The 25,202-nt window shown below is 46.3% G+C and overlaps 1 protein-coding gene across 2 annotated transcripts; it reads right to left on the reverse strand.

Annotated features, from left to right (window-relative positions):
- Positions 1 to 16,049: 16,049 nt before the first annotated feature.
- On the reverse strand, positions 16,050 to 24,780 carry LOC109740126 (mitogen-activated protein kinase 16). 2 transcript variants are annotated; one of them, XR_002227231.4, is made up of 10 exons: positions 24,305 to 24,777; positions 23,689 to 24,225; positions 23,517 to 23,576; positions 23,138 to 23,287; positions 18,996 to 19,151; positions 18,767 to 18,904; positions 18,625 to 18,691; positions 17,916 to 18,017; positions 17,401 to 17,602; positions 16,050 to 16,437 (listed from the first exon to the last, which is right to left on the reverse strand). XR_002227231.4 is itself a non-coding variant. In XM_020299159.4 (10 exons), exons 1-10 carry the CDS (start codon positions 24,314 to 24,316, stop codon positions 16,402 to 16,404), a joined length of 1,467 nt encoding a protein of 488 aa, XP_020154748.1. In that variant the 5' UTR covers positions 24,317 to 24,780; the 3' UTR covers positions 16,050 to 16,401. The 2 variants fall into 2 exon arrangements, 1 of the variants encoding a protein (XP_020154748.1); XM_020299159.4 differs by having other exon boundaries at positions 18,625 to 18,698; positions 24,305 to 24,780.
- Positions 24,781 to 25,202: the final 422 nt, after the last annotated feature.

Consider the following 25,202-nt stretch of genomic DNA (forward strand, 5'->3'; position numbering starts at 1 on the left):
GCTACGATGGAGATCAAGGTGTCGCGCCGGTGACGATGGTGATCATGACGGTGCTTTGGAGATGGAGATCAAAGGCACAAGATGATGATGGCCATATCATATCACTTATATTGATTGCATGTGATGTTTATATTTTATGCATCTTATTTTGCTTAGATCGACGGTAGCATTATAAGATGATCTCTCACTAAATTTCAAGGTATAAGTGTTCTCCCTGAGTATGCACCGTTGCGAAAGTTCGTCGTGCCGAGACACCACGTGATGATCGGGTGTGATAAGCTCTACGTCCACATACAACGGGTGCAAGCCAGTTTTGCACACGCAGAATACTCGGGTTAAACTTGACGAGCCTAGCATATGCAGATATGGCCTCGGAACACTAAGAACGAAAGGTCGAGCGTGAATCATATAGTAGATATGATCAACATAGTGATGCTCACCATTGAAAACTACTCCATCTCACGTGATGATCGGACATGGTTTAGTTGATGTGGATCACATGATCACTTAGATGATTAGAGGGATGTCTATCTAAGTGGGAGTTCTTTAGTAATATATTGATTGAACTTTAATTTATCATGAACTTAGTACATGATAGTATTTTGCATGTCTATGTTGTTGTAGATAGATGGCCCGTGTTGTTGTTCCGTCGAATTTTAATGCGTTCCTAGAGAAAGCTAAGTTGAAAGATGATGATAGCAACTACACGGACTGGGTCCGTAACTTGAGGATTATCCTCATTGCTGCACAGAAGAATTACGTCCTGGAAGCACCGCCAGGTGCCAAACCCGCTGCAGGAGCAACGCCAGATGTTATGAACGTCTGGCAGAACAAAACTGATGACTACTCGATAGTTCAGTGTGTCATGCTTTACGGCTTAGAACCTGGACTTCAACGACGTTTTGAACGTCATGGAGCATATGAGATGTTCCAGGAGTTGAAGTTAATATTTCAAGCAAATGCCCGGATTGAGAGATATGAAGTCTCCAATAAGTTCTACAACTGCAAGATGGAGGAGAATAGTTCTATCAGTGAGCATATACTCAAAATGTCTGGGTATAACAATCACTTGATTCAACTGGGAGTTAATCTTCCGGATGATAGTGTCATTGACAGAATTCTTCAATCACTGCCACCAAGCTTCGTGATGAACTATAACATGCAAGGGATGGATAAGACAATTCCCGAGCTCTTCGCAATGCTAAAAGCTGCGGAGGTAGAAATCAAGAAGGAGCATCAAGTGTTGATGGTCAACAAGCCCACCAGTTTCAAGATAAAGGGTAAAGGGAAGAAGGGGAACTTCAATAAGAACGGCAAGCAAGTTGCTGCTCATGTGAAGAAGCCCAAGTCTGGACCTAAGCCTGAGACTGAGTGCTTCTACTGCAAAGGGACTGGTCACTGGAAGCGGAACTGCCCCAAGTATTTGGCGGATAAGAAGGATGGCAAGGTGAACAAAGGTATATGTGATATACATGTTATTGATGTGTACCTTACTAATGCTCGCAGTAGCACCTGGGTATTTGATACTGGTTATGTTGCTAATATTTGCAACTCGAAACAGGGACTACGGATTAAGCGAAGATTGGCTAAGGACGAGGTGACGATGCGCGTGGGAAATGGTTCCAAAGTCGATGTGATCGCGGTCGGCACGCTACCTCTACATCTACCTTCGGGATTAGTTTTAGACCTGAATAATTGTTATTTGGTGCCAGCGTTGAGCATGAACATTATATTTGGATCATGTTTGATGCGAGAGATTATTCATTTAAATCAGAGAATAATGGTTGTTCTATTTATATGAGTAATATCTTTTATGGTCATGCACCCTTGAAGAGTGGTCTATTTTTGTTGAATCTCGATAGTAGTGATACACATATTCATAGTGTTGAAGCCAAAAGATGCAAAGTTGATAATGATAGTGCAACTTATTTGTGGCACTACCGTTTGGGTCATATTGGTGTAAGGAGCATGAAGAAACTCCATTCTGATGGACTTTTGGAATCACTTGATTATGAATCACTTGGTACTTGCGAACCATGCCTCATGGGCAAGATGACTAAAACTCCGTTCTCTGGAACAATGGAGCGAGCAACAGATTTGTTGGAAATCATACATACTGATGTATGTGGTCCAATGAACGTTGAGGCTCGCGGCGGGTATCGTTATTTTCTCACCTTCACAGATGATTTGAGCAGATATGGGTATATCTACTTGATGAAACATAAGTCTGAAACATTTGAAAAGTTCAAAGAATTTCAGAGTGAAATGGAAAATCATCGTAACAAGAAAATAAAGTTTCTACGATCTGATCGTGGAGGAATATTTGAGTTACGAGTTTGGTCTTCATTTGAAACAATGCGGAATAGTTTCGCAACTCACGCCACCCGGAACACCACAGCGTAATGGTGTCCGACCGTCATAATCATACTTTACTTGATATGGTGCGATCTATGATGTCTCTTACTGATTTACCGCTATCGTTTTGGGGTTATGCTTTAGAGACAGCTGCATTCACGTTAAATAGGGCACCATCTAAATCCGTTGAGACGACACCTTATGAACTGTGGTTTGGCAAGAAACCAAAGTTGTCGTTTCTTAAAGTTTGGGGCTACGATGCTTATGTGAAAAGCTTCAACCTGATAAGCTCGAACCCAAATCGGAGAAATGTGTCTTCATAGGATACCCAAAGGAGACTGTTGGGTACACCTTCTATCACAGATCCGAAGGCAAGACATTCGTTGCTAAGAATGGATACTTTCTAGAGAAGGAGTTTCTCTCGAAAGAAGTGAGTGGGAGGAAAGTAGAACTTGATGAGGTAACTGTACCTACTCCCTTATTGGAAGTAGTTCATCACATAAATCTGTTCCTGTGACTCCTACACCAATTAGTGAGGAAGCTAATGATGATGATCATATAACTTCAGATCAAGTTACTATCAAACCTCGTAGGTCAACCAGAGTAAGATCCGCACCAGAGTGGTACGGTAATCCTGTTCTGGAGGTCATGTTACTTGACCATGACGAACCTACAAACTATGAGGAAGCGATGACGAGCCCAGATTCCGCAAAATGGCTTGAGGCCATGAAATCTGAGATGGGATCCATGTATGAGAACAAAGCGTGGGCTTTGGTTGACTTGCCCGATGATTGGTAAGCCATCGAGAATAAATGGATCTTCAAGAAGAAGACTGACGCTGACGGTAATGTTACTATCTACAAAGCTCGACTTGTTGCGAAAGGTTTTCGACAAGTTCAAGGAGTTGACCACGATGAGACCTTCTCACCCGTAGCGATGCTTAAGTCCGTCTGAATCATGTTAGCAATTGCTGCATTTTATGATTATGAAATTTGGCAAATGGATGTAAAGACTGCATTCCTGAATGGATTTCTGGAAGAAGAGTTGTATATGATGCAACCTGAAGGTTTTATCGATCCAAAGGATGCTAACAAAGTGTGCAAGCTCCAGCGATCCATCTATGGACTGGTGCAAGCATCTCAGAGTTGGAATAAACGTTTTGATAGTGTGATCAAAGCATATGGTTTTATACAGACTTTTGGAGAAGCTTGTATTTTCAAGAAAGTGAGTGGGAGCTCTGTAGCATTTCTAATATTATATGTGGATGACATATTGTTGATTGGAAATGATATAGAATTTCTGGATAGCATAAAAGGATACTTGAATAAGAGTTTTTCAATGAAAGACCTTGGTGAAGCTGCTTATATATTGGGCATCAAGATCTATAGAGATAGATCGAGACGCTTAATTGGACTTTCACAAAGCACATACCTTGATAAAGTTTTGAAGAAGTTCAAAATTGATCAAGCAAAGAAAGGGTACTTACCTGTGTTACAAGGTGTGAAGTTGAGTCGGACTCAATGCCCGACCACTGCAGAAGATAGAGAGAAAATGAAAGGTGTTCCCTATGCTTCAGCCATAGGCTCTATCATGTATGCAATGTTCTGTCCCAGACCTGTTGTGTGCCTTGCTATAAGTTTAGCAGGGAGGTACCAAAGTAATCCAGGAGTGGATAACTGGACAGCAGTCAAGAACATCCTGAAATACCTGAAAAGGACTAAGGATATGTTTCTCATTTATGGAGGTGACAAAGAGCTCATCGTAAATGGTTACGTCGATGCAAGCTTTGACACTGATCCGGATGACTCTAAGTCACAAACCGGATATGTATTTATATTGAACGATGGAGCTGTCAGTTGGTGCAGTTCTAAGCAAAGCGTCGTGGCGGGATCTACATGTGAAGCGGAGTACATACCTGCTTCGAAAGAAGCAAATGAAGGAGTCTGGATGATGGAGTTCATATCCGATCTAGGTGTCATACCTAGTGCATCGGGTCCAATGAATTTTTTTTGTGACAATACTGGTGTAATTGCCTTGGCAAAGGAATCCAGATTTCACAAGAGAACCAAGCACATCAAGAGACGCTTCAATTCCATCCGCGATCAAGTCAAGGAGGGAGACATAGAGATTTGCAAGATACATACGGATCTGAATGTTGCAGACCCGTTGACTAAGCCTCTTTCACGAGCAAAACATGATCATCACCAAGACTCCATGGGTGTTAGAATCATTACTGTGTAATCTAGATTATTGACTCTAGTGCAAGTGGGAGACTGAAGGAAATATGCCCTAGAGGCAATAATAAAGTTGTTATTTATATTTCCTTATATCATGATAAATGTTTATTATTCAGCTAGAATTGTATTAACCGAAAACTTGGTACATGTGTGAATACAAAGACAAACAGAATGTCAGTAGTATGCCTCTACTTGATTAGCTCGTTGAATCAATGATGGTTAAGTTTCCTAACCATAGACATGAGTTGTCATTTGATTAACGGGATCACATCATTAGAGAATGATGTGATTGACTTGACCCATTCCGTTAGCTTAGCATTTGATCGTTTAGTATATTGTTATTGCTTTCTTCATGACTTATACATGTTCCTATGACTATGAGATTATGCAACTCCCGAATACCGGAGGAACACTTTGTGTGCTACCAAACGTCACAACGTAACTGGGTGATTATAAAGGTGCTCTATAGGTGTCTCCAATGGTACTTGTTGAGTTGGCATAGATCAAGATTAGGATTTGTCACTCTGATTGTCGGAGAGGTATCTCTGGGCCCTCTCGGTAATGCACATCACTATAAGCCTTGCAAGGAATGTAACTAATGAGTTAGTTATGGGATGATGCATTACGGAACGAGTAAAGAGACTTGCCGGTAACGAGATTGAACTAGGTATTGAGATACCGACGATCGAATCTCGGGCAAGTAACATACCGATGACAAAGGGAACAATGTATGTTGTTATGCGGTTTGACCGATAAAGATCTTTAGAATATGTGGGAGCCAATATGAGCATCCAGGTTCCGCTATTGGTTATTGACCGAAGACGTGTCTCGGTCCTGTCTACATACTTCTCGAACCCGTAGGGTCCGCACGCTTAACGTTCGGTGACGATCGGTAATATGAGTTTATGTGTTTTGATGTACCGAAGGTAGTTCGGAGTCCCGGATATGATCACGGATATGACGAGGAGTCTCGAAATGGTCGAGACATAAAGATCGATATATTGGATGACTATGTTTGGACTTCGGAAGGGTTCCGAGTGAGTTTGGACGAATACCGGAGTATCGGGGGGTTACCGGAACCCCCCAGGGAGTGTAATGGGCCTCATGGGCCTTAGTGGAGAGAGGGAGGGGCGGCCAGGGCAGGCCGCGCGCCCCCTCCCCCTCTAGTCCGAATTGGACTAGGAAGGGGGGCGGCGCCCCCCTTTTCCTTCCCCCCTACTCCTACTCATGGAAGGGGTGGAATCCTACTCCCGGTGGGAGTAGGACTCCCTTGGGGCGCGCCTAGGAGGCCGGCCTCCTCCCCCTCCTCCACTCCTTTATATACGGGGGAGGGGGGCACCCCATAGACACACAAGTTGATCATTGATCTCTTAGCCGTGTGCGGTGCCCCCTTCCACCATAATCCACCTTGGTCATATCGTAGCGGTGCTTAGGCAAAGCCCTGCGTCGGTAGCTTCATCATCACCGTCATTACGCCGCCGTGCTGACGAAGCTCTCCCTCGAAGCTCTACTGGATCGTGAGTTCGTGGGACGTCACCGAGCCGAACGTGTGCAGATCGCGGAGGTGTCGTACGTCCGGTACTAGGATCGGTCGATCGTGAAGACGTACGACTACATCAACCGCGTTGTCATAACGCTTCCGCTTACGGTCTGCGAAGGCAAGTGGATGACACTCTTCCCTCTCGTTGCTATGCATCATCATGATCTTGCGTGTGTGTAGGAATTTTTTTGAAATTACTACGTTCCCCAACAACGCTCTCACAAGAGGTCACAATTCGATAGCTCCCCGCGTGCGGGTTACACAATTTTTGGAGAAAACGAGAGTTTGCCAAGAATCGGTAGACAGCGAACGGCTCTAACCATCCGACGTGGCAATACCCCTACATCAAGATTCATGCAACAGTGGGGGGGGCGTTCTCCAGGGTCGCCTTCCGGGGGAACATTCGCTAGTTACTATTTTTGTTCAATTGAGAAGGGGAGATGATTTGATCCTGGGCCTGTTTGGATGGTAGTCCACGGCTGCCATGCCAAATTCTTGGTGTTGACTGGAGTGCTTGGCGTCCGTTTGGATTGCAGCCAAAGTTTTGGCTCACAACCAATTTTTTGGTCACCCGATGAGCTTCTGTGTACGCACGCTGGCGAGTTTTCCGGCGGCGAATTCCTTCGCCAATATTCTGGCTCACCCCCGTTTTGGTCGGGCAGGCATGGGCGCAATCCAAACAGGCCCTAAGAGCATGTACAACCAGGCTCCCCCTGCCCCCTCCCCCCTCCCCCGCGCGCCCCCGCACCCCAATACATCTGTACGGACGACGTTGTCACTGTTCGGTGACAAAATCCTGATCCAGACGGGTATCTCAAACTGAACCTATACATCATACCTGACCGACACCCCTCATATCCAGCATACATCTAGGGTGGATGTGAGGAGGCCCGGATGTGCCCGAGCGCGTCCGCCATATTAGATATGGCTCACGCTGGCCCACCCTAACCCCATATATATTCGTTACCATCCGCATCCCAGACAAAATCCTAGCCACTCCACTCCGCCCCAAGCCCCCTTTCGACGATCTCAGACCTTCTCCGGCATGGCTGACAGCGAATCTGACTACGAGCTCTCCTGATCTATGGACTGGGACATCTTCCCATGTAGGCCCGAGGAGGAGATGGTCGTCCGCATTGCTCTCCCCGCTCTTGGGAGGAGTCCGCCGGACAGCTGTTGGACTCGATCCGCCGGGAATCCATTACATCCGCACAAATGGCTACTAGATCCGCTTGAGCGCTGCCTCGCCGAAGGTGGTGCATCCTTCTGGCGCCCCAATGCAGTGGCGGCGGCGCAACCCCTTCGGTGGCGCATCTTCCTTGTCGTGTCGGGCTCAGAGACGGAAGTAAACGCCGACATTACTTATGGCCGGTCCGTTAATATGGCGCAGTGTGCCAGCCATGCGAGGCACAAGACGCGGGAGGCCGCGGTCAGAGCCGCTACGTGTGACCAACAGCCCTTGGGGCCGCAAACTGTGTCGTGGTGCAGGTGTCGGGTTCCGAGCACGAGGGATCTATTGTGGACCTAACATCGATCGGCGGTGTCCATGCTGTTGAAATATGAGATGGGCCTAGAGCCCATATGACAATTTCAGATTTAATCTCTAAGGGCCCATGTAGGTGGCATGACAAGGTGGTGGGAAATTTAGTCCCACCCCGGAAGTGGAAGGAGAGTTGGAGTGGTTTATAAGGGATTCTCTCCCTCATGCTATTGGAGCTTGAGAAGAAAAGAAGCCCTCGCGCACTCCTCCTCCTCCGCTCGCCTCACCACGCCTCGTCACGACGCGCCGCGGGTTACGGGATTGAGCCGAGCCGAGCTCACTCCTATGCGCTTCTTTTTGCCTGTCAGGAACGGAGAGTCTTTGACAGGTAGGGCCATGATCTGAGACATCGGATCATGGGCTACCGACTTGGACGTGGGTTCAGCCCACGTCTCTCCACGCGCGGCCGCACATATATATGTGGGGCGCTGCCAACCCTAGCCGCCGCGAAAAACAGATCGCATCTGCTCCACGCGCACGCCCACCGTCGTTCCCTTGCTGCTGCTGCCGCCGGTGACTCCATCCCGTCCGCCGCGTACACGGTCGACGGGAGAGCAGGTCTCCGAAACCACGCCCTTCTGGTTCCTGTACGGGGTGAGGGGCGAATAGGTATTTGGGCAGTGATTACGCGATTGCTCACTTCCGATCGTCTACTTCCTCTACGTCTGCGTCGCCTTCATCATCACCATGTCCACCGACGCCGAACGTGCCGCCGCCGAGAAAGCTGAAGCCGACAAGAAGGCCGTCGAGGACGCCCTTGCTGCCACCAAAGCCGCGGCCTCTGCATGGCCTACTGGAGGGTATAACTCGTTTATCCCGCTCCTACTATTTTCTGTTTTAGCCATGCTAGCGTTATACGTAGATCTTTCTGCAATTAGCGTAGTATGTGCTAGTTTGACTGAATATCAGTATGCGTTTATTTGTGTCAACGCCATGCTAGTGATTTACTCGTGGATTAATTTAATCGAGAAATTGCCTATTTACTCAACAATCCAAAAACCTATTATGTGTAGGAATTTTTCGGCAAGTGGCTTTGCCGCTGCACTGAAACCGGATAAGTTTACTGGTACATACTTTAAGCGTTGGCAGACTAAGACCACGTTATGGCTCACGGCTATGAACGTGTTCTGGGTCACCGGTGTCTCCACAGGAACGATTGCTCCTGAACAGGAGAAGGCGTTCAAGGAGGCTACCGTTGTGTTTCTCGGAGCAATTCTTAGCGTGATCGGAGATAAACTGGTCGACGCATATTTACATGTGCATGTCGCCAAGGACTTGTGGGAGGCGCTCGAATCTAAGTTCGGGGCAGCCGATGCCGGGAGCGAGATGTATATTATAGAGCAGTTCCACGATTACAAGATGGTTGAAAACCGTCCTGTATTGGAGCAGGCTCATGAGATAATATGCATTGTTAAGGAGCTTGAACTTCTTAAGTGCGAGTTACCGGGCAAGTTTGTCTCGGGCTGCATAATCGCTAAGCCCCCCAATTCCTGGAGGAACTTTGCCACCACTCTGAAACATCAGAGGCGTGAATTCTCTGTGGAGGATGTCATTGGCCATCTGAGTGTTGAGCAGAATTCAAGGGCAAAGGACTCACACGGAAAAGGGGTCGAAGGAACTTCTGTGGCCAATATGGTGCATCAGAAGAACTCCAATTCCCACAAGCCCAAGGGAAACAACGGTGTCCAACAGAGTGCCGACTTTAAGAAGAAGGGTAAGAAGACCTTCAAGAAGAACAAGAAGGATGAGGGCTGCTTTACTTGTGGTTCGGTTGAACATTGGGCCAACAAGTACCCAAACAAGTACAAGAAGCCAGGTTAGGACTCCAAGTCTATCAATATGATTGTGAGCAACAATGAGAGTGGTGCATCTGGGTACGGTAATTTATTTGCTGTATTTTCAGTTTGGCCGTCCACCGATTGGTGGGTCGACACAGGTGCAGGTGTTCATGTGTGTGCTGACATTTCATTGTTTTCTTCTTACCAGGCCACAGGTCACGTGTCCGTACTGATGGGGAATGGCGCGAGTGCTTCTGTTCATGGTGTTGGCACGGTCGATCTGAAGTTTACTTCAAGAAGGATCGTGCAGCTGAAGAACGTGCAACATGTCCCCGCCATCAAGAAGAACCTCGTTAGTGGCTCCCTTCTATGTAGAAAAGGGTTTAAGTTGGTTTTCGAGTCTAATAAATTAGTTGTTATGAAATATGGACTCTTTGTTGGAAAAGGTTATGAGAGCGGAGGGATGTTCCGCCTTTCCCTCGCAGATTTTTGTAATAAAGTCGTGAACCATGTTCATTCGAATGTTAATGAATCTGAAGTTTGGCATTCACGTCTTTCTCACATTAGTTTCGGTGTTATGACGCGGCTAGCCAAGTTGGATTTAATCCCGAGTTTTACTTTAGCCAAAGGTTCTAAGTGCCTTTCATGTGTGCAAGCTAAGCAACCTCGCAAGCCTCACAAGGCCGCGGAGGAGAGACACTTGGCACCATTAGAACTCATACATTCTGATCTTTGTGAGATGAATGGTGTGTTGACTAAAGGTGGAAAGAAATACTTCATGACATTGATAGATGATTCCACTAGATATTGCTATGTGTATCTGTTAAATACTAAAGATGAGGCTCTACATGAGATCACTCCCTATGAGAAATGGGAAAAAAGAAGGACAACACTCTCGTACTTGCGCACTTGGGGCTGTCTGGTGAAAGTAAATGTGCCGATCCCCAAAAAGCGTAAGCTTGGACCCAAGACTGTGGACTGCGTTAATTTGGGCTACGCTAAGAACAGCGTTGGCTATAGATTTCTAGTAGTGAAATCTGAGGTACCTGACCAGAAGGTCGGTACAATTATGGAGTCTAAGGATGCTACATTCTTCGAGGATATTTTTCCTATGAGAGATATGCAAAGCACTTCTAGACAGGAATCTGAGGAGACTCCTGAACCTGCCATTCCGATGGAATATTATAAACAAACACATGATGAAAATCCTGAGGAGGATAATGAGGAAACCCTTGGTAGGGCAAGAGACAAAGGACTGTAAAGACCTTTGGTGATGATTTCTTCATATACCTCGTGGAGGATAATCCCACTTCTATTTCAGAAGCGTATGCATCTCCAGAAGCTGACTACTGGAAGGATGCGGTCCGTAGCGAGATGGATTCCATCATGGCTAACGGGATTTGGGAGCTTACTGAACGTCCTTATGGTTGCAAACCATGGGATGCAAGTGGGTGTTTAAGAAGAAGCTTAGGCCCGACGGTACGATAGAAAAGTACAAGGCTAGGCTTGTGGCCAAGGGCTACGCCCAGAAAGAAGAAGAAGATTTCTTCGACACTTATTCACCTATGGCCAGACTGACCACCATTCGAGTATTACTCTCGTTGGCGGCCTCGCATGGTCTTCTCATTCATCAGATGGATGTTAAGACGGCTTTCCTGAACGGAGAGCTAAAGGAGGAAATCTATATGCAACAGCCTGATGGCTTTGTGATAGATGGTCAGGAAGGAAAGGTGTGTAAGTTGGTGAAATCTTTGTATGGCCTGAGACAAGCGCCTAAGCAATGGCATGACAAGTTTAATGAAACGTTGACATCTGTTGGCTTTGTTGTTAATGAGGCCGACAAATGTGTATACTATCGCTATGGTGGGGGCGAAGGAGTTATACTGTGTTTGTATGTTGATGACATACTGATATTTGGGACTAATCTCAAGCTGATCGAGGAGGTTAACTCTTTCCTATCTCAGAACTTTGAGATGAAGGACCTTGGAGTGGATGATGTTATCTTGAACATCAAGCTATTGAGAGATGATGAGGGTGGGATTACACTTCTGCAATCCCATTATGTCGAGAAGGTGTTGAGTCGCTTTGGATATTCGGACTGCAAACCATCTCAAACACCATATGATTCTAGTGTGCTGATTCGAAAGTCTAAAGGCACAACTATAGATCAATTGAGATACTCTCAGATTGTTGGTTCACTCCAGTATCTAGCGAGCGCAACGAGGCCTGACATCGCATTTGCTATTAGCAAACTGAGCCGATTTGTTTCCAAACCGGGTGATGTACATTGGTGTGCTCTTGAGAGAGTTATGCTCTATCTAAAAGGTACTATGAACTATGGACTTCACTATACCGGATACCCGTCGGTACTTGAAGGGTCTAGTGATGCGAATTGGATCTCTGATGCTGATGAGATGAAGGCCACAACTGGGTATATGTTTACTCTTGGAGGTGGTGCTGTTTCCTGGAAGTCTTGCAAGCAAACGATCTTAACAAGATCGACAATGGAAGCAGAATTAACAACATTAGACACATCGGGTGGCGAAGTAGAATAGCTTCGAGATCTGTTGATGGACTTGCCAGTGGTTGAGAAGCCAGTTCCGGCCATCCTTATGAACTGCGACAATCAAACAGTTATTATCAAGGTAAGAGTTCAAAGGACAACATGAAGTCCAACAAACACATAAGAATGAGATTGAAAGCTGTCAGAAAATTGAGAAACTCCGGAGTGATAGCGTTGGATTATATCCAAACGGCTAAGAATCTGGCAGATCCCTTCACTAAAGGGCTATCACGTGTTGTGATAGATAGCGCATCAAGGGAGATGGGTATGAGACCCACATGAGTTGCCATGGTAGTAACCCAACCTATGTGATCGGAGATCCCGTGAAGTAGGACCTGGGAAAACAAGCCAGCGATGAACTGAGGAGAGTAACTTTACTAACCCACTTCGTTGGAGATGCAATACTCTCGGAAACTGTATGGAAGGATGACTACTGCCTTAATGTGTTCCAAGGCTTATATGTATAAGCAAGATGCTATCCTACAGAGCGATCTTTGAAGGAACACACCTATATGAGCCCGACTGCTGGTCACAGTCTATGAGATTGGGGTGATCTCTAGCAAGCTCATGAACAGGCCAGGAGTGTGACTAATATGCTCCACCCGAGGGGTCGGCCTTCGGTAGCCTCGTATCAGTGAGACTTGTGGTGAAACTTCTTGACGCCAAACTGACAATTCAAGGCATAGTCCATTGTTCAGTTGTGAAGGAGTGTAACTACTTGGTCTAGGTGGAGCTCAACCTTAATCGGTCTCCACTGAGATGCTGGTATATCAAAACAGCGTTTGGAACAAAGGACAAGTGGGCCCCTGAGATCTGGTGGGGGATTGTTGAAATATGAGATGGGCCTAGAGCCCATATGACAATTTCAGATTTAATCTCTAAGGGCCCATGTAGGTGGCATGACAAGGTGGTGGGAAATTTAGTCCCACCCTGGAAGTGGAAGGAGAGTTGGAGTGGTTTATAAGGGATTCTCTCCCTCATGCTATTGGAGCTTGAGAAGAAAAGAAGCCCTCGCGCACTCCTCCTCCTCCGCTCGCCTCGCCACGCCTCGTCACGACGCGCCGCGGGTTACGGGATTGAGCCGAGCCGAGCTCACTCCTATGCGCTTCTTTTTGCCGGTCAGGAACGGAAAGTCTTTGACAGGTAGGGCCATGATCTGACACGTCGGATCATGGGCTACCGACTTGGACGTGGGTTCAGCCCACGTCTCTCCACGCGCGGCCGCACATATATATGTGGGGCGCTGCCAACCCTAGCCGCCGCGAAAAACAGATCACATCTGCTCCACGCGCACGCCCACCGTCGTTCCCTTCCTGCTGCTGCCGCCGGTGACTCCATCCCGTCCGCCGCGTACACGGTCGACGGGAGAGCAGGTCTCCGAAACCACGCCCTTCTGGTTCCTGTACGGGGTGAGGGGCGAATAGGTTTTTGGGCAGCGATTACGCGACTGCTCACTTCCGATCGTCTACTTCCTCTACGTCCGCGTCGTCGTCATCATCACCATGTCCACCGGCGCCGAACGTGCCGCCGCCGAGAAAGCTGAAGCCGACAAGAAGGCCGCCGAGGACGCCGCTGCTGCCACCAAAGCCATGGCCTCTGCATGGCCTACTGGAAGGTATAACTCGTTTATCCCACTCCTACTGTTTTCTGTTTTAGCCATACTAGCGTTATACGTAGATTTTTCTGCAATTAGTGTAGTATGTGCTAGTTTGACTGAATATCAGTATGCGTTTATTTGTGTCAACGCCATGCTAGTGATTTACTCGTGGATTAATTTAATCGAGAAATTGCCTATTTACTCAACACAGGCCACGGACTCCTACGAGGAAGAGTAGGGTATTGGAGACGGTGGCGTCTCGAGTCCCGTGAGCTGGTCTGTGTCTCATGTCCTACCCTTCCTCGCCGGCGACCGCACCTTCACTCCGAGGGCTCAGCCGGCCGCCGGACATGGATGTGAATGAGCGCCGGTGAAGATTTAGACTAGATTTTACGTTGCATGTGATTTTATGATTTGATAATGAGGTATCCAATTGTAAAAGAGAACATTTAAGATGTGACCACGCGGACGTTTAAGGGACCGGATTAGCTACATGTGTGCCGAGCAGGTGAATGTGTGAAACCGACCTGGACGATCCTTCGAGCGTGCGCTTTGGCTTGGGTCTTTTCGGGATCTGCTACGCCTTCGAGCTAGTGCACGGTCAAAAAGCGCACAGGGCATGGGTCAGGATCGCAATGCCATCCATCCACGGTCGAGATCGCAGCTCCCACGTCTAGGCAACGCACCGGTGATGATTCCTGTCCTCGAGTACGTGTGTTCTTGGCACTATGATGGCGATGCTTCTTTGCCTGCAATGCAAGTAAGCCTTGTACTGTGCGATGCACGTGAACAACGTTGTCACCTATGTCGCGGCCGGCCCGCCACACCCTCTCCCGACTCCCGGTACAGTAAATACTATACTTCGTAAACAAATATAAAAGCATTTGGATAAGTATTTTAGGGCATCTTTAACGGTGATTCACAAATTTCCTTTCTCATCCGTCCGCAGACATAGGGATCAGCCTGCGGACACAGATGCGGAAGGCCGTCATCCAACGCTAACCACGTACATCTCAAACTCTTTTCAACAAACCAGGTGAAATTCATGCAAATATGGCCGTATTTCATATAAACACGACAAATTTCATATAAATTGGACGAAAACAGTTACATTTTGGACATATTTTGATTAAAAAGGTAAAACTATGTGCACGTACGAACGCGCGGAGCTCCACTCCCATGACACAGATACACACTAGTCTACGGCCGGCCGTGACGGATCCCTTTTGTCTTCTTCATGTCCGGCAGCTTGCTAAGCGGACTGCCAGGAGTCCCGGAGGCATATTCTTCCCCCGTATATTCCCTATGTCCGGCTGCACCGCTCATCAGAGTGCCAAAGAGAGTGCTTCAGCCAGAGGGGAAGGGTGCTTCCGTGGAGACCAGACGGATGCCCAGGATGATCTGAGATACAAAACCGGATAGGTCACCGGCTGTACAAGCCGGCGACGCGCCGGCGGTGGGACCCAAGCGGCGGTGGCCTCCCGTGTTCTGCTTTCCCTCGATGTTGGCGGCAGACGCAGACGCGCTGGCCACCGACTCATCGATCTCCGTGCAGCCAGCTTCTTTCTTTGTCGGCAGGCACGGCTACGCGTCCGTTGACCGCGGATGGCACGGTCGCAGGCACGAGAGGCACGGCACGAGAGGCAAGGGTTGCAGGCACGAGTTGGTGAAGTACGCGTCGGCTTGGGGTGGCAACTTGCTCCGTCGGGCTCGGCGAGGGAGGTGGAGCAGCGAGTCGTCTCACTCGTATCCGACGGGCTCGGCGGGCCACCCGCCGGCTTTTATGCCGGAGAACTGCTCTTCCTGCTTGTCGGATGCCATCGAAAGGGTGAAGAAAATGGTGAAAGGAGGATGTGGAATGGCGAAGTGGTGCGATTCTTGCCCAGCTTCTGGCCACCATTAAATAGCGGGCGGACGGAAGGAGCTTGCTCGACGTTGTGTTTAATGCTGGCCCGCTCGTGAAATGACGTGTGGCCGGAGTATGTTTCTCGGCTTCCTCACGGGTTTAATGGAGGCGTGTTCAGCCGGGCATGCAGCGGGCGGCGCCCTCGGCCGGCGCGCAAGCGCGCCGCTTCAGTGAAGGAGGCAGTGAGAGGTCGCGTCCGTCCTGAGCCGTCTTTATGCAGCAGCACTGGCGCCGGGCGAAAACGCGGCGCGTGGGAGGGTGTAGGGGGTTTAGGTGGGTCAGGGCGGTCAGAAGTGGGCGTGACAGCGACCCGGACTCCCGTAAAACAAACCCCACATTTGTCTCCGGTTTGCGGAAGAAAATGTTTTCAGACCGTCCTACGGACCAATACAAGCCCGCGTTGGATAGTTTTCGCAGTCGAGACGTATGAGGGCAATTTGCGGGTCGGTGTTGAAAATGTCCTTAGTTATTTATAAACACTTATATTTCTTTATGGAGAGAGTACCTACTAGGACGGGCAGAAACGAGGAGAATAAGTCACGTAGTAAGAAAGCATTGCACGAGTAATAAGAAGTCGAGTCATGTACTCTACTCCAGTATATGCTGGTTACATTCTACACTCTGTTGGTTACATTCTAAACTCTACCAGTTACATGAATGGGAGCATCGATCAAAGTTGCGCCCAAAAAAATTGAAATAAATCCTATGCTCTGCTAACCAATGAGATGACTATCCGGCACCGGCATCAGTGTGGTTCATCGATCTGATTCGTGTGCTCGGGATTCTGAAGTGAAGCCCCCATGGATCGGACGTGCTTCTGTCTCCCCTGTATCATCACAAACTTTTGAGTTGAGCAGTCCTTTTCGGTTCCTCATCAGATGTTCTTCATGCTTCATGCATATAGTCAGACATAGATTCCTCCTGCAAAAACAAACGAGCACACACAATTTGATTGATAGCAACGTTATCCAAGTTAGAGGGGCCATTACATCAGAGAATCAACTCATAGCGTGGAACTTCAATGTGTTCACTCAATGTGAATTAATGGATTCCAAGGACTTATAAGGCATGTTCTGAAAGCTGCTAGGGTACAACTGGACCCCTTGTAGAGAGGTATACTGCCTACCCTCCACGTCAGTTTGTTCTGGGAAACAGAAATCCAACCAACATGCACAAAAGTTTAACTTATTAATACATAATGAGCTTTCAGCTTTAATAGACTCAAGCATTTTTTATCAGTTTCTCAACCTACATTGACACTGGAACTATTCCGTACTCTGTGACTCAATGTTGGCTCATTTCGGAAATACGAATCACATATCACACAGCTTTTTTACCATACCATGTTATTTAGGAATTACTCCCTCCGTCCCATAATTCTAATCGTGGTTTAAGTTCAAATTTGAACTAAAACCACGACAAGAATTATGGAATGAAGGGAGTGGTAGACAATCTGAGCCTTTAACTCTTGACTTAAAAGCAGCACAACATCATATCGGGTTCTATATCGCATTTGCATAGACAACCGAGCCTTTAAATCTAGACAAGAACTTTCTCAATATAAATCTGACGTTAGATTTATAGTATTAAAAATCTGACGTCCTCAGGTATGTCGGATCCCGATCGAACACATGGCAATTAATCACTGCACCAAGGCAATTTTTCTGTGATTTTCTTACGCTACATGGCAATTTGCACTGTAGAACAATGGCAAATCCTTGTACGCAATTGTATCTGTTTTCGCATGGCAAATCTGATCGTCGCTAAAAATCTGGCGTCAACTTTCAACATTGATCCATTTTGGTTATTAACAGAAAAAAGGTCAACTCAACATATTTGGTTTTATTAATAGTATTAGGGAGGTAATGTTGTCGCAGCACTTACATCTTTTTCTCGCTTTTCTTTGACGACGATGCACTTGGAGGCACCGATGCTTTCGCTCTTCAAGAAGTTTCGAGTGTTCAACAGTGGCTTGTTAAGGCCATCTGTCACCGATGTGTGACCTGGTACCTCACCTACATGCAATTTTATACAGTAATCTGCATTTGGCTTTTCAGGCTCATCACTGCTGCCGATAACTCTTTCCCTGAGATAAGATAGAGGATATATTAGTTCAAGAGAGATCACAGGCATGCAGGCAATGAGTTATTATTATAGAGACCTAAGAGGAACGACGCCACACCCTTTGTGTTGTTTATATTGCTCATTCTTTGTAAAATGATTATAGAAACTCAAATGAGTTTTGCATGATCCACCTCATATGGCAGAGATACAGAACTCTGCTTCATGCAGCAGAATTTAAATCAATGAATTATCCTATTTCACTCTAATGACATGAAAAAAAACACCTCCAGCTTAGTAAACTATAATGCTTTTCTTCAGTAAAAAAAAGGTATTGCCTTGGTAAGGAAGCATGCTGCCGCAGCTGCGGGCTAGTCTTTTCACCCTTAGCACCGATTTCTTCGAGATGAACAAATTGCCTCTTGAAACGATCCACCCCACTGGCAATAATATATCAGTCAGTATACTGGCAATATCTTAACCAATCATAACTGTGGTTAAAGAAATGGTGTTTCTTGTTTGGCATATTCGAATAAGGTTTACAATAGCATAATTTTTTTTTAGGGAAATGAAAAGCTTATTTTCACAATGAAAGGATTGTACTCCCTCCGTCCCATAATATAAGAGCTTTTTTTATACTACACTAGTGTGAAAAACGCTCTTATATTATGGGACGGAGGGAGTACATCAAAATCCAAAGGGACCATCGTTTAACATATGATAAACGTCATTAGCACATCGCAACTGATTACGTTAAACAGCTTCAACATATGTTGCTTCATAATGATATTCAATGATTACCAAAATAATATTTTAAGCTACACATTGCTCGTAGGATCATAATGTGCACCGGTATGCTTTTCTTTCTCACCTCCACTCAAGTTGTAGCATGCAAAAAGTTCAACGAATAACACCTACTGAAACATATGCCTATCATTGTCAAAAGCAAACTTTACTAACGGAACAAAACATTACATAGATAACACATGTATATATTTCTTCTTGTAAAAAGAAATGGTGGATCAAAGCATTTTTTTCCAAACTCACCTTGGGTATAGAAAGTTTGCCTGATCTCCACCACGAAGATACTCATGCAACATCTGAGGATGGTACTCTAAAATCTAGAGATACTTCATGCATTAGTAAAGACTACTACCATAATCCCCAGCGTACAATTGACTGACATTACCTCTCTGTAAATTAATTCACGTACATCCTCTCTGGCCAGCTTCCTTCTCTCAAACTCAAACTCAAGTCTCGAGATGGGTTGCGTTGTGGGTTCGAGCTCAGAATTTGCCAATCCAGTAAAGTATGGGTCTGCCAAGGCCTTGAATTACATTGATATCATATCAGTATTGAATATATAACAAAAGAATCGGCCTTTTTGAGCTAACATTCTTGTCGATCATATTTCCTACCTCTGCAGCGGTTGGCCGATCTGTGGGATCAAAAGCAAGAAGACGCTCAAGCAAATGGAGTGCCATGGGGTCTACACCGGGAAACTTCTGAGAAAAAGGTATTGGATGCTTTTTTTTCATGTTTCCCAAATATCGCCGAGCTTTTTCGTTTCGAATCTACATGAGTACAAATAGGCAGCAGATAGAGTTTAAGAAACATTTCTGAACATGATTTATCACTTAGAAAAGAACTTAGCGAACAAATATTAATCACTATCCGCATTGTTCCTTTGTTTCAATATTTTTATTATGAAAGATTATCTCAAGGTGAAGATAATCACAAAAATCATACTAGTACAATTAACCAAAGACTGAAGCATTATCCAAAAGTTTCAGAATGCAAATGCAATATACACTTGGAACAGCAGAACGAATTATCTGTAGATCCATGAATTAGTCCAAACTTTGGATCTGTTTGGCCAAGCTTCAGGTTCATCTTAGCGGTTTGTGAAATTTAAAAATAGGCCAAACACATTTAAATTTCTTTGCGGCTAGATACTTTGGTAAAACCTAGGCCACAAATTAGATGTTCCAAAACAAGCTGAAGGGGAGAGGGATTTATAAGATGGAAGCTCAAATAAACAGTCATATTGTTAGCTAAGCAGGTTGATTAACATGCTATAAAATATAGCAGTAAATTTATCTAAAGGTCTCTGACAGAAAAATAGTACAAATGAAGGGTCAGCATTTTCTGCTAGGTTCCTTTGATAAACTGCCTCTTGTGTATTATTGCTATTCTTAATTGAATGGCAAAGTATGCTAGTTTTTCAGGAAAAAGAGATGTTCAGATTATTGATCGATATATTTGGCTTCTGAAACTGTAATGCATTCTTAGTACAAGTTGCAACAGGGTGGAGCCTTGGAAAGGGAAGTTTATGTCCTTGGGAGAAAACTGATCCGGACCAACTCCTACCTATCTATCATTTTTTACGAAGAGACAGCAGGATGCTGCATATTTCATTAATGAAGGACAAGAAACATAACAGTATTGTTACAAATTGGGTCGGTGCTGGTGCCCGGGAGTAATAACAAAGCCAGCTAGATTACATTACTACATACCATTGAACCAGATCAGGGTGGCTCAAATAGTCTTTAGGAGGGATAGCCCTGCCTCCTTCCAGCAGCGAGCCTTGTCGGTGATTCTCCCAATTACATATGCTACCGAACCGCACTGGTTATCGAGTATCCCCTCAGCGCAACTATCTACCTGGAAAGTTGCCCTCCATCTGCCTATCTATCATTGGGATGTACCTGCTCCCGGCAGCATCCACATTGCTATGGATTCACAACGGTACAGGTTCTTTTGGGAAGGAACTGAGAGCAAGCGTAAATACCACATGGTCAAATGGGCTGACGTGTGTAAACCCAAGGACTTGGGGGTCTGGGAAATTTGCATATGAAGTTGATGAACATCGGCCTAATGATGAAACAGCTTAGGAAACTTGGCCAAAATGAGCAGGGGCTCCGAGGCCTGAGCTGATTTGCGGCACTGCTCTTGGGACTCACACGCAAGGGATCCCAGCTCTAGATCAGCCTTCAACAGATTAAAGGGTCCTTTCCGCTGGGCTCCAAACATCGTGTGGGTACCGGAGAAGCCACTATGTTCTGGTCGGATTGGTGGCTGGAGCAGGGCTCCTCAAATACGGACACCCCCCCCCCCCTTGTTTTTTTTTTTTGCCTCTTGTGAGGATCCTTCGATCACCATTGACCACGCATGCTCCGAGGGGGCTCTCCATTCTTTGGTCATTTGGGTAGGCAGAATTAGTAGAATCGTAATATCTGAGGCAAGAAGTGAATTCTTTCAACCTGTCCGAGGGCGCCCATGAAATTTCCTGGGTCTTAATATCAGGGTGTTTTTCGGTCAAATCGCTTCAATGTAAACTGTGTTGTGCCAGGGGGCCGCGGTGATTCAAATTCGGGATGTTTGGCGGGTGGCTCTCCTGCTCAAGGTCAAAATCATCCTTTGGGGTGTCTCTCCTGCCCAAGATCAAAATCTTCCTTTGGCAGTTGATCCATGGCTGCTTGCCTCCGAGTGACCAGATTCTCAAGCGCCACGGCCTGTCCAATGGGACCTGTGCACTCTGAGGAATTCAAAGACGCAAGGTGCTTCGTGCGAGTTTCTCAATCATATCCAGGGGATTTAAGGTCGCATATGTAGATTTGCATCATACCATGCACACAACCATCTTAATTAAAGTACCGTGACCAACATCTAAAAAGTTTAACAAGTGAAAACAAGGCCCAACCACAACTGGCCAATAACAGGGATTACATGACTCACACATAACCTATTACTGGACCGCCATCCAAAATCGGTTGAAATGTATCCCGTTCTATCATTCTCCCAATGGTTGTACCCAAAGGCCACAGGCGCCGATCCTCCACACACCCAAACATTCATCTAATTGTTTGTTCAAAATGATCATTTTTGTCTGCAGCCCGTGATGCCATCATCACAGGAGGACATCGAGGAAACTTTAAGTGTCGCCTGGCCAATAACACGATTACATGACTCAGACATAACCTATTACTGGACTGCCATAAAAAATCGGTTGAATGTATCCTGTTCTATCATCTCCCAATGGCTGCACCCAAAGGCCATAGGCGCCGATCCTCCACACACCCAACCATCCATCTAATTGTTTTTCCAAAATGATCATTTTGTTTGCAGCTCATGATGCCATCATCAAAGGAGGACATTGAGGAAACTTCAGGTGTCGCCCTTTTTTGCTATCTCAGAGGTGGCTGGGGTGTTTTGTTGCGCGAGTGTTTGTGCTGTAAGCGTGTATGCAACTTCTTTATGGAATCATGAGTATTTGTGGAACTTTTGTGCTTATAGCCATTTGTGGCTTTATCTATAAAGGAGGGCGAAAGGCCTTTTGTCCAGAAAAAAGGGTTACCACCACAGTTATTTCCATAAGAACAATGTTCAAAAGATAAATCCCTCAGCCTTAGATGGAGCAAGCTTATTTGCTTGTCATGAATCATTGTTAAATATCAATTGCCGTCCATATTTTTTTAGCACAATGGACCAGATATCGTGTTTGCCCTTTCCAGAAATTAAGGAATACAAACTACACAGATCAAGCAAATATATGGTCACTGGGAGTGCAGAACTGTCTGAGACAACATGCCTGTTCAGGTAGTGAATTATTTGACCAAAATATTACTCTGAATGCCTTGCGTCCAAAAAAAAGGTTTACAACCACAGTTATTTTCTGTAAGAATAATATTCAAAAGATAACTCCCTCAGCTTAGTTGTTTGTAAAGAATCATTGTTAGATCAATTATCGTCCATATTTTTTAGCACAACGGACCAGATACCTCGTGTGCCCTTTCCAGAAATTAAGGATTACATAGTATACAAATCAAGCAAATATATGATCACTGGGAGTGTGGGACTGTCTAAGACCAGATGCCTTTTCAGGTAGTGAATTATTCAACCAAAACATCACTTGGAAGTTTCTTATGATAAACACAAATTAAATGAAGCATGAATTTTATCCTTTTGCTGTCGGGTAGTTCTTTGAAATGCAGTCATGTGACATGTCAGCCTCGCGCACCGGTGGATTTTGATGCAGAGCCACCGGCGACACAGGAGTGGTTAAGGCTGTGTGGCCGAGGCAGGAGACCTTGCCGAAGTGGTTAGGGGGTTCGGGTTGTTGGTTTCGTGGAAGCCGCTGGAAACCCAAGCCAAAGGTTAAGAGAATACAGTGGACCGCGAGGTAGGGAAGCTGCCGACGTGCAGGGGATACCTTGGCAGAGGGTTTAGGGCGGGGATAAAGGAGAAAGAAGGAAGACAGAGTCTGGAGGTTGCAGAAGTACAGCGAACTATTGGATCTAAATCCAGTGGTTCAACAAAATCGACTGCCCCTATGAAAATAATCAGGCCTTTTGCGTTCTAGGCAGTTCCTTACTTTTCAGACATAATGTAAGAATTAGTCTTACAAGTATGTATTAAACGGCAGGTCCAATTATAGCAGGAATATTTCATCTTGATAAAGGAAATGGTAACCACAAGCACAAAGAGTTGGTAAATAAATCACACACGAGATAAGTCTCTAACTGATTTATTTATTTTAGAAGCAGGGAAGTGAACTCACCCTAGAAATAGATTCTGCCGAAGGAGTGCCGAGTAGATCAGTCATGAGATCCAATTGATGTACCACATTTTTGCCAGGAAAGAGCGGCCTCCCTGTAAGCATTTCGGCAAATATACATCCTATGCTCCAAATATCAATTGCAGGAGTATACTGCAAAAGGAAATACTAAGTTCAGTACAGTGAAACCCGAATTATCCAATGTGGTAACATGTGCATCAACATGGTGTCAAATGCCAACAATCAAGTGTACAAGAAAACTCGGATTTATAAACAAACTAGACAACATCGACGAGGATACTGATGCTCACAGATGAATTATCACGGATTCACGGTCTCTGATTTGGTTAAGGTCAAATTTTATCGAGATAAAGTTTCTCACCTTTGAAAAGAAGGAGCCACATAATTCTGGAGCACGATACCACCTTGTTGCTACATAATCCTGGGATAAAAATGACCAGGCGAGCATAAAAGTCTAAATTTTGGCTGTCTGCTTACATAATACTCTACTACACATAATCTGTGCTAAGCTTTCATTAGAGCGAAGTACCTACCGTCCAGAATATCGCAGAAGGGGTGTCGTTGAAGGAAACCCGAGCAAGGCCGAAGTCGCAAATCTTGAGCTTGCAATCTGCATTGGCTAGAATGTTCTTGGGCTTGAGGTCCCGGTGGAAGACATTGGCAGCGTGTATGTACTTCATCCCACGAAGCAGCTGGTAGAAAAAGAACTGATGGTGCTCCGGGCTGAGGTCGTCGTTGGCCTTGATGACCTGGTGGAGGTCGGACTCCATGAGCTCGAAGATAATGTAGATGTCACGGAACTCGCGGCGCGACGGCGGGAGCATGATGTGCTTGATCTGGACGATGTCTGGATGGCGCAGAAGGCGGAGCAGCTTGATCTCGCGGAGAATGCGGGTGGCGTCGGCGACATGCTCGAAGACGTCGTCGATCTTTTTGATGGCGACGGGCTCGCCGGTGTGGGTGTCGACGGCAGACGCCACAACGCCGTAGCTGCCTTTGCCGACCACTTCGCCGACCTGGTACCGGGTCGCCTCGCCGTACTCCGTGAAGAACGCCCCCTTATCCGTGCCCTGGAAGCGTATGAGTCAATCCCGCAAACGGATACGCATCAAGCGAAGCACAAAATGTAGGGTGGTTCACATGCCGCGCCTTTTTAGCCATGGCGCCCGCCGCGCCAGTCGCCCCGTGCTCCGGAGTGATGTGCTGCTACCCCGCGCCGTCTCCCTTCCCCCCAGATCCACTCCTCCGATCCGCTGCGGCGTCCTCGTGCGCGCGGTGTGTCGTGCCTCCGCCGGTACTGATGGTCGGGGATGAGGGAGGGGGGGTGTGGACACGGCGAGGGAAGAGGGGGAGGCGCGCGATAGGAGCGGGAATAGGGGCCATATTCGTACGGCGAGGGAAGGTGCGCGACTGGGCAGTGGACGCCCGATCGCCGCGGTAGCGCGGAGCGCGGCCAGGGATAAGGGGCAGGTGCTCGTGCGGGCACGGCACGTGACTCGACGGGGCGTAGATGTTGGAGTTGGACACGGGGGCTGCGCCGCTGCGGGAGCACGGCGCCGGCCGCCGGCGAGGGAGAGTCAAACCAGATTCTCCGACTTGCTGTGGTGAAGTCACACGTGAACAGTACATCTAACTTTGCTCCTTTTCCTAAAAAAGACATTTGCTCCTTTTCGGCCGCTGGATACAAAATTGACGCTCTGGATTAGTTCAACGTACTTTGGTACAGTACCAGCAAACAGTATCAAAGTCCAATGTTTAACTATATAAGCGCATTTTGCAGATTCCATTTATACCATCAAACATACTATGTTGCAAGACATCTGACGAATGTTCGCAGTACAAACCGCCTATTATAAGGAATGGATGACATATATGATGATAAAACTACGAGTCGCTATGGTGGTTCTCGACCCCAACTGGCATGGAAGAAAAATTTAGAGTTTGAAACAACCGAAAAAGATAAAATTTTCCTATGAAGATGCCTACATATGTTTTTGCATTCTAGCAAATCATCACATCGAAAGTATTTCTTGGTGTCCAATATGCC

This window comes from Aegilops tauschii, chromosome 3, assembly GCF_002575655.3.
Source record: "Aegilops tauschii subsp. strangulata cultivar AL8/78 chromosome 3, Aet v6.0, whole genome shotgun sequence".
Classification (NCBI taxonomy): Eukaryota; Viridiplantae; Streptophyta; class Magnoliopsida; order Poales; family Poaceae; genus Aegilops; species Aegilops tauschii.